Consider the following 16,402-nt stretch of genomic DNA (forward strand, 5'->3'; position numbering starts at 1 on the left):
TAGGGTATCACATATATACTATGCATATTACAAATGTCTTCCAGTAGACCTGGTAACTAATAAATAGATTCACTAGAATACAGCAAGGTCCATTAAGAACAAAGTAAAAGCTGGTGAGATTTCAAGAGCAGCCAATTTGTTGACATCATCTGGACTGGCCTCAGACACAAGAGATACGTTGGAGCAACTCGAGAAATTGCATCCCCCTTGTCATCATCCAATTGACCTTGGTTCGCTGAATTATTGCAACAGTATTGAGCTATTGAGCCTCTACAAATATCTCAGTCATCATTTGTCAAGATATTAAATGGTTGCCCAAACGGTTCCAGTGTAGGATTTGATGGTTGGCGGTTCGAACATTGCTGCTTTTGCAATCATCCTACTCCGCTAATGTCCTTCATCAGCTGTGCAACTTATGTCTCTCTGGTGGTCTTCCTGAATCAATAGTCAAAATCATTGCAGGTGCCAGATTGATTGCTTTGAAGAAAGGCGAGAGAGGCGTTCGTCCCATTGCTGTAGGAAATTGTTTGCGTCGCCTGATTGCAAAATTAGCCATACAATCTATGAAATTAGAAATTGCTGCTTACTTGGCTCCACATCAGTATGGAGTATATGTATCGGGTGGTGCAGAACTGATGTCCCATCTAGTTCAGATGTGCCTTCAACAAAACCCACAACATGTGGCTGTCAAGTTGGACGCCAAAAACGCTTTCAACACAGTGAGTTGTGCAGTCTTCCTTAAAGAATTACGTCAAAATTTCCCACAGTTGGTCCCATTTGTCTCTCAATGTTACCGGTACTCAGTACCATTGACAACAATGCTTGATGGGAAGCCGTACACCATTGCTTCAAAAGAAGACATTCAACAAGGAGACCCCTTGGCCCCTTTCTATTCAGTCTTGCTATTCATCCAATGTTGGTCCAAGTAAGACGTGAGTTCCAATCAGTTTTGACACCTTCTTGTCTTGACGACATTACTATCCTAGGACCAATCAGTGATGTAACCGACACGTACTGGAAACTGAAAGGACATATGTCTAATATTGGCCTAGAATTAAGAGAAGAGAAGTGTGAAATCCATTCACCACTTGGTATCAGCAGATGTCAGCTACCAATACGCGAAATGAAGAATGGATTCGAGCTATTGGGTACTCTAGTTAGATCCGATGCCTTTGTGAAGGATGCCTGTCATGGAAAGGTTGAAAAATTCAGCCCTCTTTTGTCTAAACTGTCTTTACTGCAGGATGCCCAGATGGGAGTTCTCCTGCTAAGGTACTGTGGTGTGCCTAAGATCATGAATCTTCTTTGCACGGTCCCTCCTTGCCTAGTAGATGTCGCTTGTGTACAACACGATGAGAACATTGTTACTACGTTTGAAGAAATTATCGGCGTCAAATGTACAGATACACAAAAGCATCAGGTCCGATTGTCAATAAAGAACGGAGATTTCGGTCTCACATCAGCAAGAGATACAGCTCCTTCTGCATTTTTAGGAGCTTGGGCAAACAGTTTGAGCCATCTACCTGTTCATGACGATTATGTGAGGCCCATGTGTTCCTACGTGATTGATGATTTGCAGTCTTCAAACTATTCGATTTCTACTCATTTGAATTCATCTCTGCATGATCTACGCAACGACAGTCAGTCACTAAAGGAAATAATCCCTTCTATCTCAAGTCTTCCAGATCATCCGAAAAAATTGCAATGTCGACTGCAGTTAGTCAAAAATAAGAGCTCATTTCAACAGTATCTTGAAGTGTGTTTTACAGATAAAGAAAAAGCAAGGTAGATCAGTTTATCAGGTCCCAATGCAGGTAGTTGGTTGGAGGTGATTCCAAGCACGCAGCACCTCACACTGAGCAGTGCACAGTTTCGCACTGCAGCACTTATGCGGCTTGGTGCACCCCTGCCAGCCTTGAGCAACATCCAAAAATGCACCCCCAATTGCGGCAATTCGGTTGATCTGTATGGCTACCATCTCTTGACTTGTAAATGGGGAGGAGGCCCTATACACCGCCATGACCATTTATCGGACAGTTTATAGGACATGTTCAGGTCTTTAGGCTTTCGGTGTAAGAAGGAGCTACAAAATCAATTCCTAGGAAGGGAGCGTTCAGATGTCGCGGTCTATGATTATAATCAAGGCAAAAAGTTACTGTTGGACATGACAGTTACTCATCCCTGGGCACTGCATGACATCGGATCGAGCAAAACGATATCAGGGTATGCTACATCTTCAAAAGAGCGCTCAAAGAATACCAAGTATTTGTCTGCAGCAATAGACCTAGGACACTTGTTCTGACCTTTTGCATTAGAAGTGTTTGGCTGTTGGGGTGCTGAGAGTGTTAACACTCTGAAGGAGGCTGCCAGTCTCACGCCAGCAACACTGGCCATGTCTTACGGTGACTTTGCAAACTATTGGCGTCGTCGATTGGCAGTCTGCCTTCAGAAAGGAAATCAGATATGATACATAACAAGGTTGCAGCAATTATAGGACAGACTCCAATAGATCCTAATTCGATAAACAATATCGAAGCAAGACATTGCAGTATCGATTTTACGTAAATTAGTTTCTTTCTTACGTGTTAGTGTTGATGTAGAGTAGAAGTTGTATTTGTGTCTATATAGCGTATGGTAGTTTGCTTAGCGACTGACTTGATGGTTCTAGGTTATATTCTGTATCTACGTTGAAGATTCATTTCAGATATATGAGAGAGAGAGAGAGAGAGAGAGAGAGAGAGAGAGAGAGAGAGGAGAGAGAGAGAGGAGTCCTTCACAAGTCTAACGTGTTATGCAAGTAGAAGGTGGTGCAGATTTATTGGGCTCACCCATTTATGGATCTGAACAGTATTATGACGCAGTTTTCCAAAAACACGTTAACACGGTAACGAAAGCTCAAAACCATCTCATAGATACTGATAATCCTCAGATTGAATGTCATCTTCTGCGCAGTTGTTTATCTCTTCCTAAGATCGACCAGCTTCTTCGTACTGTTCTCCCAGGAAAAGCAACACAGAAACGCTATCTTTTTTATCAATGCTTGCGACATTCACTAGAAATTTTGTCTCACTCGTCACTTTCGGATGAAGCGTGGTGTCAAGCATCCCTGCCAATCACTCATGGAGGTCTAGGATTACGTGAAGCACAAAGTGTCTCTCCTTTTGCATTTATTGGTAGTTGTAATTCTATTCGAGATCTAGTCAAACGCCTCCTTTCTACTTCTGCTACTAAAGAATCTTCGGTACTTCTTTGGATTGCGAGGCGAGTTCCAAAGCAGCCTTTCTTCAGGAATTTGGGAGTCTTACATCAGACACTAATATTGACTCGGTATCTCAACGTTCATTGCAAAAGCAAGTGGATATACGGAAGTTTGATTCATTGAAACAGTCTTCAACTATTCGTGACCAAGCTAGACTAAACACAATATCTGAACCACGTACAGGGGCATGGCTCACAGCCATTCCCAACCCAAATCTCGGGCTTGTTATGTCCAGGCACGAGTTCACTGTTGCTCTACGACTTCGGCTGGGTATTCCTCTTTTTCCGTCTCATCCAAACGCTGTACGCTGCCCACGTGGTCAATTGATTGACAAGTTTGGTGATCATCTCCTCGGCTGTCGTAAGAACTCGTTGAGATCAAAACGTCACGATGCTTTGAGGGACACCATCTATATTGCGCTGTTGATAGATGACAAAGGGACTTTACTAGAACAGACATTTTCGTCACAGAATAGCAATCGCCCTGGTGATGCTTACCATCCCAACTTTTTGTTTGGACGTCCTGCCTGTTTTGACCTTACCATCCGTAACACAGTCCAATTGAAATTTGTTGCGAACAGTGCAAATTCTACCGGTTCAGCTGCAGCAGCAGGGGAACTTGAAAAAGATCAAGTACGAAGAAGCAGTCGCTGACAGTGGTGCCTTGTTCTTCCCACTAGCAGTGGAAACGTATGGTTGTTGGACTCCTGATAGTCTGGATACTATTAAAGCTATTACGTCTAAAGTAGTGACTGCGACTAGTATTCCTTTTACACAAGCGTATTCTAATTTAATGCAACAATTGTCTGTTAATTTGTAGAAATTTAATGCTCGTATGATACAAAATAGATTAATGTTAGATGCTGATGTAATAGCTTGGCATTTGCCGGTTTTGTCTGTTAATAGTTTGTCATAAAATATAATATTATCTCTCTCTCTAAAATATATATATATATATATATATATATATATATATATATGCCAAAGTTTTACAGCATAGTTGCAGCGTATGTTTATTCGACCAATCAATTTGTGAATGTGTTTACTGTCAATCTTCAGCTAGTAGAAATAAGTTGAAATGTGATGGAAGAACAAACTTCTGTAGGTCAGATAGATTTATGAGATGCAAATGTACGTGTGCTCCATGTCCTTTTCATTACTTTATCATTTCAAGTGTGAAATAATTATTGTGTAGAAGAGCAGATTTATGATTAGTCCTATTAGAATTACATATATTTTGTCTGACACTATATTATCGAATTAATTACATGCCTGATCATAACATACTTTAGAAGATTTGATTCATTCATCCATACATTTAGAAGTCAAATTTTTTTGTTTTAGTGAACATTAAATAAATAAATAAATAAATAAGTAAATAAACAAATGAAACTAAATGGCGATGAAGGTAATGACAATAGGATTGATTATAACACAACCAGTGTGAATGCCAACAATTGCAATGATGTAACAGATAATTTCTGTAGACATTAATGTAACCTGTGATTGCAACTCTAAGCAAGTGAACCAGTATCTATTATTGAAAATGATGGACACCTGGAAAGGCATGATATAAACTTGCGTGTGTGTGTGTGTGTGTGTGTGTGTGTGTGTGTGTGTGTGTGTGTGTGTGTGTGTGTGTATGTGTGTGTGTGTGTGTGTGTGTGTGTGTGTGTGTGTGTGTGTGTGTGTGTGTGTGTGTGTGTGGTGTTAATAGCAGCCGCAAACTGTGACTTGATAATCAGGCAGAACCTGGTGGGAATTAATTAAGGTATCCACACCTCAGTTGGCATCACAAGCTGGTGCTCCTGCAAGTACCTAGCCTGGCTCCCGGAGACTGGAGCTCAGCCATAGGGCTGGGTGTGACCTTAATGCAGCGCCTGACATTTACCGTTTATACCAGTTTTTTTACTGTTTTTTACCGTTTTTACCGTGGTGTGTGTGTGTGTGTGTGTGTGTGTGTGTGTGTGTGTGTGTGTGTGTGTGTGTGTGTGTGTGTGTGTGTGTGTGTGTATTATGTGACGTTTGGAACAGTTCATGAAAAGATGCAGAAGAAAGACAATCCAACGTACGTATATATAGTCTCTAGGAAAAGGCAATAGTTGCAAAACGATTTTTCCTAGGTTACAAAGCTCAAAATAGTGCATACACTGACGACTGACTTATAGAAACTACAAAGTTTATCAGACAGAGAATCTCATACTCAATCTTCTACTCTGAGTCATATGGCTCACTCTTCTCATTCCATGGAAAGTCTTCTTTCTTCAGCGATTTAGCTTTCATGAAATCTGGATGAGATGCTGTAATCCATTTGACTCTTAGGCCATCTTTATTGGCATCTGTGATGTGTTTGCTTGCATTCATGTTGTAATGTGCACTCAGTCTAACGTTTATTGAAAATGAACTGCCCAATGCCCTTCCGAGATATTTTGCATCAAAAGCAGCTACCCGTCCCAAAACCTATTTGATAGACTCCTCTCTCGCTTGGAGCATTTCCAATATTACTGAGAGCTACCAGTAGAATTGCTCCAACGCATAATGCCAGTTGAGAGTCGAGCTGGAAAGACAATACATTATTTCAAAAAGACTTGTGAGCAAACACGACTAAAAATTTGAAACTGTTCTAAGTAGTTTAGTTATAGGGGAAGCGAGTTTGTTATTTTATGTCTGAACGTCTATACTCTAGAGGTATCTGACGACGCTGATACACTGTACTTGTAACCAGCTTTTTAGGTCAACACTAAAATTTTAATAAACTGGCTATATTAGTTAGGAATTATCAAAACGTGCATGAGTAAAAATCTTGGACGTGAACATGGGACATAAAGGGATAATTATTAAACTTATTTTATATCTAGCATGCTTCACGCACACACGAAAACACGAGTACGTCATCTAGGTAAATGAGGCACTCCGACCATTGTAAACCTGCTAGTACTACCTTCATCATCCACTGTAAGGTTGATGGCACATTGGCCAATCCAAAAGGCATTTGTTAAAACTGCCACAAACCCTTTTGAGTAACAAATGAAGTCTTCGTTTGTCGTCTTCTGCTACCAAGTCTAACGTATAGAACTACCTCGCACCTGATAATGCATCCAACGTGTCATCTATTCTTGGGAGAGGGTAAGTAAGTATCCTTTACTGTGACAGCATTCAAACGTCGGTAATCAGTACAAAATCTAATACCACCATCACGTTTCTTCACGAGAACTACAAGCGAGGACCATGGACTATTTGAACAACTCACTATTCCTGTGTCTAACATTAGTGTCACCTGTTTGTCAACCTCCTCTTTCAGTGTGTGTGGTATTCTACTTGGTATTTGTTTCACAGGCTGTGCTGTGCTCGTTAGTATTTTATGCTCTAATACCCCTGTCGTACCTATGTCCATACGTCCTGTCGAAAAGACACTACGATACTTGAGCAGTATTCGTTACAACTCATTCCTCTCCTTGTCTCCAAGATGGTCCAAATGGAAGATACTCAAAAATTTCTCGGTGTCATTCATCTCCGTACCCACTATTCCACACACTAGACCTGACTGCCCTACTGTACTCACCTCCTCAATGTCAACCAGTTCTGCTATTAGCGCTCCTGTCTTCACAAAAGTTGTGTCTCGAAGATTCAACAACTGCATTGGCACTTCACCTTGTTCTCCGTCTACTAATGCTCCAGCAATCATTAAACCCGTTTTATCAACAAAACCAGCATTTGGATCAATCACCCTTGCCGCAGTAAGACAGCATGGCTTCCCTTCAGAATCCACAACTTGACCCTTGATCATACGCCTACTGGTACTCGGCATCAGTAAAGCTATGCCTTACCGCAAGGAATCACGAACCAACTGAATGTGTCTTCAGTGGAACTAAACCTCCTGTCCAACGCAACAGTCTCTCCTATAGATCCAAAACTACGGCGTGTTGTGACAAGAAGTCGATCCCCAGGATGGGTCCTGGTATGTCAACATCAGCCACAACAAACTTGTGAGAGGCAGTCCATTCACTCATCCTAATCACTAATGACAAACTCCCTGTCACATGAATGTTAGAACCATCTAAATTTTTGAGTGCAAACCCTTCAGGCAAAGAATCTATTTGCAAGTCCAACTGTGATTGTTCACTGCTAAATGTTTCTAGCCATTTGTGCGAAATCACGAAAACTGACGCCCCAGTGTCTACCAAACAATTGCATGCCTTGCCTCAATAACAACGGACACCAACAACGACGACGGATCACTAAATACCTTCCGAGTCCAACGACATGATGCAATGTCCTTCTTCTCCAGCTCACCAAATGGACTCTTGCTTCCTCTCGAAACCGTCTTCTTCATCAGAGACTTCATTGTACTCTGCTTTTGCTCTGCATCTGTCACTTTGTCACGCCCTAACACCATTCTTCTGCGAGAACACGCCAGTGCCAAATAACCTAACTCACTGCAAACATAACATGGACCAATGCCCTTCGATCTCACGACATCTCGATATATCATTAGGGCAAAACCACTTGTCATGTCCATACTCACTATAACCAAAACATTCCACTTGTTTGGCATTCCGTTGTGTCTGCTTCGCCTCCCCAGAGTGTCCAGTCGATCTGATTTAGCTCGCATTGCTCTCATACTGTGACCCGACACACTCTTCTTCGTCGTCATCCTCACACGCCGTTATCCCAACGATTCGCCTAGCTCGCAATCCTCTGCGTTTCTCCAACAGCATCAACTCCCTAGCTCGCGTAACTGTATATCTTCAAGCGTTTTAGGCGCGAGTATGAACAATTGATCCGCGACAGGCGTTGGCAAACCATCCAGAAAGTAATCGATCAATTGCCTATTACAAAGTTCGTTCGGCAAATTCGGCGCTGCCCGATCGAGCAGCTGCTCTAACGCTCTTAGGAAGACCTCCACATCCTCTCCAGCCTGCATCTTCCAGTCTTCCAGCTGTCGGTGCGCTAATCGACGAGCTTCTTTTGGGACCGGGGCGAAAGACTGCTTGATCCCTTTTACCAGGTTATCCTACGACTCGGCAGTTGCGTGCCTTTCATATACAGCGAATGCCCTTCCTTTCAGCAGCGGAAGCCTTAGAGTTTTTTCGTCTGCATCCCAACGATTCGCCTCCTCGCAGATGTCAAAGCGCTTCACCCAGAGCTCGAAATCACCGTCACCAACAATTCTGGCAGCTGTGGGGTATGAGGGACTTAAACAAGTACGTACGGCTGCACTGGATGCTGCACGTCTTCTCCATTTCTGCGGTGTTCGATTCCTGGTTGCTCAAATTCACTCAGGAAATTCCGCTCCTTGACACCAGATGCAATGCTACTATACTATACGAGTAGACAACACGGGCGAGAATTGCTTGGATACAGAGACATCGACGACAGCCCTTGACGGTCAAGTACCGACTCTCTATATTTATGATTACAAACGTCTATGTATCAAGTGCACGCCCACTAATCTACATGTTACTGTTTACATACCACGCAAGGAACTACTGTCTTTTCCCCATGAGTGTGAACTTTGAAAATCATCAATATCTCCACTGTTTTTGAACTTTCGCGATGATCTCGGTATCGCTAGAAACAGCTAGGTCTGGCATGTCTGTTTGTCAAATTATCTAATCCCTTCCTACATACGATACGGCAGGATAACACTTTTGCATATCAAAGACAAACGGGTAGAGCAATGGTTATTATCCAATTATCTTGTAAGACCAACGGATCAGCAACTGGAACCATTTAAGATAATTGGTGTAACATGGTCCAACTGGAGTAGCTCTTAGTGCTCTAATGAGCACACCTGGTGTGACCTCTACTTCATTACTCACTTTCGAGTTTACACTTTCCGGGGAAGAGACAGTAGGCAAGCTCAACCGCTTCCTTAGCTACTTTTTAAAAACCTTAATCAATTAAGCTCTAGAGATTGTGTGGTTTCTTCTAATCATTAACCTGACTAGAGTCAATACTAGCATGGATCAATCAATAGCAAAAAATATTTAGGTTGTTGTCAACAGCATTCTTGTGCTATTTGACGTTTCTGATATAGGCCAATAGACATTTTTTCCGACCTTGGTACTTTAGGGATCTCATTGCTTCCAACGAGATTTGGGTGCACTTTTGATGTCTTGCCGTTTGTTAACCGCTTGAGGCTATCGCGAAAGAAACAAGTTCTATTTTTGAACTTTTACCGACGCCAGTAGCGATTCATTGAATCGGGAAAGGGTCAGTAGGACCCGGTGTACCAGTCCAAGCTATCCGGGTCTAGAGTATCCTATCCGCTAACAATTTCTTTCTGATCTCTGTCGTGCGTCATTTTGAGTGATGATGTCACAATATACTAGCAAGACTTGACAGACGTCAAAACTGTGGGAACAAACTTGCATATTATGACACGTAGTATACATTATGTGTTTTGCGCGGTGCTGTCTACACCCTACTACATGGTTTGGTTTGTGTACCTTCTAAATACGTCCTGGAAAGTGCGTTGTTTCTACTCGTCTATGGAATGGCAGAAAGATAAAGTCTTTAGCTAAACAAGTTCAGGCTTGCAGATACCTCAAATATAGCTACCTGTGGGGTCTAGAGTGGCTGGTTCTGGATTATGGGTTACAAGGAGAGCTAGGAGTTACAGCTTTGGTTATGGGCTTACCTTTAACTGGCTACGTTGTGCATATGTTCTCTACGAAGTCCCTAAAGATTTGAAGCTTAGGCCCGAATACCTTATTTTCGTGTTTGAAATTGACGCAAAAGAAACGCAAACAGCTAAAAATGACTTTTTGAATCTGCTTTAGAGGAATTGAGCACAGAGAAACAACTATCTTGCAACATCGATCAGTTGTTTTAATAAGCTAGCAATAAAATATGGGAGACCTACAAGTGCAAAGCAGCTAACGCTTGAAAAGAGCGGTGTTATCATGATATCAGTAAATCATGTTGACTACACTACAAAGCTAACAAAGCACATATACGCTAAAAGGCAGCGTTAGAGCAGCTGTAGATACGTACTAGTCCGGCTATAGCAGCAAATGGTCCGATTTCCTAGTCCGAGTCGCAATCAGGCACGCCTCTTTCATTCCATGGAAAATCTTGTTTCTTCAGCATTCTAGCCTCTGCGCAATGGGGATCAGATACTTTCATCCATCGAGCCATCAGACCATCTTTATTTTTCGCCGTGATGTTTTTGTTGCCTCTCAAGTTGTAGTGAGCACTCAGTCTAGTCCTTATTGTAGTCGAAGGGCCCATTCCCGACCAAGATACTTTGGTTCAAACTGAGCAGTACCAAAGCCTATTTGATAAACACCTCGCTCGCTTGGAGCAGCACTGTAATCCTTGAGAGGAATAGGATTACTCCAACGCATAGTAACTGTTGAGCTAGTGAGAGAAAAACAACACAAACAGTTAATTGACATGTCTACAAATACCGACTTAGATACTTTGAGACTGCATATTCTAAGATGTACAAACCACTCAAAAGTATAAAATCGCTGCTACTAAACTAGAAGAAACTGACTAAACAGGTCTACTGTGGCCATTTTAATTGTGCTGTGCACGTACATCAATAACAAAATCTAATAAAAATGCTCATAATTAATTTCTATTCTTTACGCCTTCATGAGGCGGACTCGGGATCTCAAAAAGAGAGAAGGAGCACAGACACATTATGCTTAACCACGCCTATATTGCGGTAAATATAACAAACTTGTCCCAGAAAACCGATGACTACGTTTGAAAAGACCACTTAAAAGGACCTATACAATACGTATAGACAATTCTATCAAATCAAACGCTCAGTTTATTCGCTACAAGACAAAATCTGCTCAATCCTGGATGCAAATAGAACTGCAATGTTTGTATTACAAGACAAGCAAGCGAATAGAGGCAAGATCGGGCCCCCTAAGGGCACCCTGTGCTTTCCTTGGTGTAAACCAGGCCTGCCAGACTACACATTTGCGTTGATTTTGGATTCAGCCGCAGTGGTGTTGTCCAGAACTGAGGACGACAGCCTCATGCTTTATTCTCTAGTGCTTGATTTTTTACTTGCCTGCTTCATCAACATGTACCTAGACACGCGCACAGATGGACGTAACTAGCACTTTCGAAGATTGAACGTACCTGTAGGAACCGTTCGCCAGGGGATGACTTGATCAAATGACAGACAAGCTTCTTTGTTCGGTAGAAATGGATGCAAATCTGTCCACGTGTAGAAACTGTGACGTACATAACTTGCCTCCAATGAGCGTCCTCACACAAATATGAAATCTGGTGTCTAGACGTTGTGTTCATACCACATAGAGATATCATCTATTTTTTCCGGTTGATATGGAAAGTGCTCACGTGGAGAAAGAGTTGCACAACTTGCGCCCAATCAGCTGTCTTGTAACACATGTTGTTCATGCCACAGTTAGATCTTATCTATATTTTCCGGTTGCTGTTCACATAAAGAAAGCATTACACAACTTGCACCCAATCTACTCGTACATTAGTTGATTATAATATAAAACCTTCGGGTGTACAGCTATCTCATCTATATTTCCTGTTTGACAAACTTTCCAAAGTCGCGCGAGCAGGTGTATACCGCTGAAATCTAGTTAGAGTAACTAGTTGTATGGTATCTGAGGCGTCTCGCGTTGATGATAACACGTCGCAACAGAGTTTTCTGACTGTCTAGGAAGCCTACTGAAACGTCTCGCCCTAGCAAGACAGTACAGTACATGCATTTGTTGAAACCCTGCCATGGAAATTACTGTAAACATGCAAACTTCTATAGTAACGTGTGAGTAGGTGGCTTTCAACTTCTGAAGGTGTTTCTCTGTTGTCGACTACAAACAGTCCCTAACTACAATACAAAAGGATGGGGCGACGGAATTTTATGAGGCTATTTCGTCGCCGTTTGGGCACTTGCACGAGTCGTTCTTAGACTGATCTGTAGTCGGACACGCAAAGGATTTTTTGAAGCAGGTCTTGTAATGTCTTAGGGAGGGAAAATTTGAGGTTCGTGTACACACACACACACACACACACACACACACACACACACACACACACACACACACACACACACACACACACACACACACACACTCACACACACACACACACACACACACACACACACACACACACACACACTCACACACACACACACACACACACACACACACACACACACACACACACACACACACACACACACACACGTGTATACCAAGAGCTCGATGGATTGCCATATAGGACAACGCCCCTTTCTGGTGTTCGACCCAGATTAGAGTACAAAATGTTACTCGTCGCTGCGAGGACAGCATACTTCTAGAGAGAAAGCCAAAGCCGGTAACATGAAAACTAGCTTGGACTTAGCTAATACTTGTTCTCTGTTTGGTGGATGACAATTGATGTCCCTCAATTTTGTCTGATTTTGCAAGTCTTAAAGTTGAACTCACCTGTTTGCTGTCTTTCGCTAGATCAAATTATCTTTGTTTACGAACTTTGGCTTTTGTGAAGATAACTGAAAATTCGCAGTCCTCTAGCAATCAATCAGGTTTTTTCACCTGCATGGTGCTTACTTGGCACGACATTCAATGGACATCCAGATCTCTACCCGCAAACATCAAGAAGCAAATGTTGCAGACCAAGTACGAAAAATCTATGAGCTATTTATTGTCACTTCCTGTGCAAAGTGCAGCTGGTAGGTGTATTGATCGATGTTTACAGTCAATTCAGTGAGTTCTACGGGTATCTTCAAACTGTGTTCTGCAAAATATATGTACTCACTTAGGTAGACATGCAGGTTACCTTTATTTGATCAGATTGTTTTCCACCATTTTTGTAAACCTTGACTTAGGTGTGTACACGAAGAGGTAAAACCCAATGATGAGCTGACCAGTGATAAACAAGTCTACAGCTAGAGCTCTAGATACCTAAAGATAGGCTATCGATATCTTGGGCTACTAGAGCTTGGCATGCTAAATTTTTTGTGGCGACTGATCAAAGCCATTGTCAGCATTGCAATGATTTTCTGAGAAAGAATACAGGTGTCAAATATTGGTAAATACCTTCTTACTGTCTCGTCCGCGCTGAAATCCGGGGTACGAGGCTGCATTAGGAGACTCTAGACGTGTTTACATGTCGACGTCTCTACCTGTCTCTGACATTTGCCTGGATCTAGCAATATTTTGCGGCAAATTTGCAGATATACCATGCCTGGAGTCAAAAACAGTGCGAGTTTTCGTCAGCTCTACTTTCGGAGGTAGGCCTAAAGAGGCATGCGTAAAGACGTTTTTACAATGACGATCTAGTAAGTGATTGCCCACACATAGATACGGTGGAAGAGAGGAACAGACTGATGCGTGAAACGTTTCCTTCCCTGAGGTCCTACTGTCTCAAAGTTGGGCTAGAATTCGAGGTTGCTGATATGCGATGGGGTGTGAGAGACGACGCAATTACCGGCCATTTGACAAGTTTCATCTGCCTCCGGGAAATACAAAATTGTCAGAGAGTGTCTCCTGGCCTTAACTTTATGGTAAGATTTTCTGAGGTGTAGTAGGGATTGGTAATTAATTTATATTAATTAACTTGAACCTTGAAACTAAATTTGAGTGAGGGTGCATGGATTGAAGAGCATTTGCATATCTAGTTAGGAAAGCACATGAATTGAGTGCTGATGTATTGAGTGCTGATGTATTGAGTGCTGATGATAAATGTGTCATTATATGCCCCTCCATGATGGGTACGTGGGGTCTTTATTTTTGGGCAGGTGAGCCCAGCAGGATACATGTTCCTGTGTAGTCCACAGAGCGATCAAGGACTAGCCAATTCGATATAGATTGCAGGCATTACAGTGACACACCACACCTAGTGGGTATCAATGACCACCAGGAAAGCACTGAACGTCATCGTCAACGGAACGGACCATTCGCAAGATCACAGAAACTCCCCAACGACTGAAACGAGTCATAGTGTCATGGACAAAGCTAGACAAACATGAGAAAGAAAGAACCTTTATTCAAACACTGATGTAACTGCATGTATGCCGGCCATTACAGAGAGACTGGCAAGACAGGTTAGAATATAGCCATACACAATATTGAATAACATCATACGTTGCATGCGGAAAGCTATAGGTTATGTCAACTGTTAAGGGTACTGATGCTTCTAACAGAAATGAGCAAACGGCACAACAGAGAGGGACATTTTTGCTTGAACTTACCACATGTACTAAACAGCTTACTATAGGCTATAACACTGACTACAGAAACAATGCTATTCTTATTCAAAATTATAAAATAATTTGACTGCTGATATCTTTGTCTTAGCAAGCGTTTATAGAGCAAGAAACTCTATGATTGATGTAATTAAACTTATATTGAAGTTGATAGTTTTAGAAGCACACTAGCAAAGCTGTCCTATTGCTGTTAACTTGGCACGAACATTCATCATTTGCAGACTTACTGTAAGGAGTGAAACTTTTTGTTTGCTCTTGTATCATTACCCGAGGTCCAGATATCCGGGCTACAGGCATAGTGGTCGTATGCACGACCGTACGACTATATTTATACTCAATTAGGTCAGATGCAAGTGAAGCTATTCCGACCAATAGACGAGAAGTGGTGTCAGTACCAAACAATAGACGAACGTGATGTCATCATAAGGCTCCACCTCTCTTTGTGTTTGGCAGTTGTGCTACGAATATTCAGTCACTGTGCGTCCATCCTGTTCATGTTGTCTAGTCCTTTGCTCTAGATAAGGGTTTAGCAAGTAGAAACAACACCTAATCTACATTTGTAACGTGCATGTTTCCCAACAACAGCCAGGCGTCTAGTAAACGTGTGCTTTACTCCGGCCAACATGTGAGGCGAAGATGGCCTAGCATCGAGGCTACCTGACTTGTAACATTTGGCTTGTTCCACAGTGTTTCTGCATAGATAGTGATTCTACAGTCTAACAGCTTGAATTTTTGGTGTGTGGCTAATTATTATTACCATATCCAAAGTCAGAGCGAACAGAGAAGCTTAGCCTAATCTTGCACATGCATGTTTTCCCACATTTATGTTTTGTTTGGCTCTGGCGGCTTGGGTTTGTATTATTATGACAACATTTGCCTATTTAGCTGTGGGCCTAAATGATTACGGTTAGACATTGATAGCTGTGTCAATACGGTAGGCGTAACCGCCACGTGAGGGGATTTCCAACGGTTTTGAATTCATGAGTGTATGTGCCTCCGGATCCTTAGCTGCCTTACATACACTGTACACTGGTCTTAGCATGTGGTGTGCATGTACACCAGCCGAGGGTTTAGCACTGTAGTGCTTCTCTATTCATTTATATTTGAATCTTTAATTCTTTACCATTGATAGGTATTTCTTTTTATCTGTGAATTGTGTCTAGAATACTTCAAGACTTTGCGATACTTCTACACCTTTGGTATACATGTGTGCATGTCATTTTGAATACCATTGACGCATTCAAGACTGTTTGCGCTTGTAGTTAATGAGCTCTTGTTCGTTCAATCAAACAGATAGCATGTCCAAGGCTGTGTTTCCACTAGCTTCACGTTAGACTAGTTTAAATGAGTTTATCAACTAACCCCTTCAAGAAGGTGACTGTTTCCACTAGGACGTAAATGTACATCCGGTATTCAGAGAGATCTGTTTTGCAATGGCATAGTATTCCTTGAATGACACTTGCTGTGATACACGGGGCTGCCCTATCACCAAGGCAGAGCACCAGTCAGTCGTCACCAAGACTTCAATTTCAGCATCTAAGTACATGTCGTAGCTGCTGATTTCCCTCCTTTATATGATGATACTTCCATCTTTTGAGGCAGTCCCATACCAACAAAATAATAGTAGATACCATCAAAAAGCATTCTCAGTGACCATGTGCAAGCACGCACCTTACTATCACGTGACAGTTAAATCTAAACTACTTTCTAAACATGCTGCAAACCAGGTTTTGGGAAATTGGTTTTTGTATAGAATGTAACTGGTTTAGTGCAGATGGAAACAGGTAATCCTTAAACCAGTTTAGCTTAAAGCACTTGTTAACTGTTTCAAGTGCTAATGGAAACGCGACCCAAATGTTGATTTGTGGTATACTGCAGTAATTAATTATACAAGGATTATATTGATATCACTTGTTGCTACTCGGCAAAGTG

At 42.0% G+C, this 16,402-nt stretch overlaps 2 protein-coding genes across 2 annotated transcripts in view; both read left to right on the forward strand.

Annotated features, from left to right (window-relative positions):
• The first annotated feature begins 3,435 nt into the window (after window positions 1-3,435).
• Window positions 3,436-4,140, forward strand: LOC134197821 (uncharacterized). Its single transcript, XM_062667169.1, has one exon. It carries the CDS (start codon window positions 3,487-3,489, stop codon window positions 3,910-3,912), a length of 426 nt encoding a protein of 141 aa, XP_062523153.1. The 5' UTR covers window positions 3,436-3,486; the 3' UTR covers window positions 3,913-4,140.
• Window positions 4,141-13,371: 9,231 nt separating this feature from the next.
• The window catches only part of LOC134197056 (NACHT domain- and WD repeat-containing protein 1-like), a 10,544-nt gene continuing 7,513 nt past the window's right edge, over window positions 13,372-16,402 (forward strand). Inside the window, exons 1-2 of the mRNA XM_062666298.1 lie at window positions 13,372-13,495; window positions 13,566-13,768. Coding sequence (XP_062522282.1) covers window positions 13,372-13,495; window positions 13,566-13,768 — 327 coding nt within the window. The remainder of the gene's footprint in view (window positions 13,496-13,565; window positions 13,769-16,402) is intronic.

Source organism: Corticium candelabrum, chromosome 22 (assembly GCF_963422355.1).
Source record: "Corticium candelabrum chromosome 22, ooCorCand1.1, whole genome shotgun sequence".
Lineage (NCBI taxonomy): Eukaryota > Metazoa > Porifera > Homoscleromorpha > Homosclerophorida > Plakinidae > Corticium > Corticium candelabrum.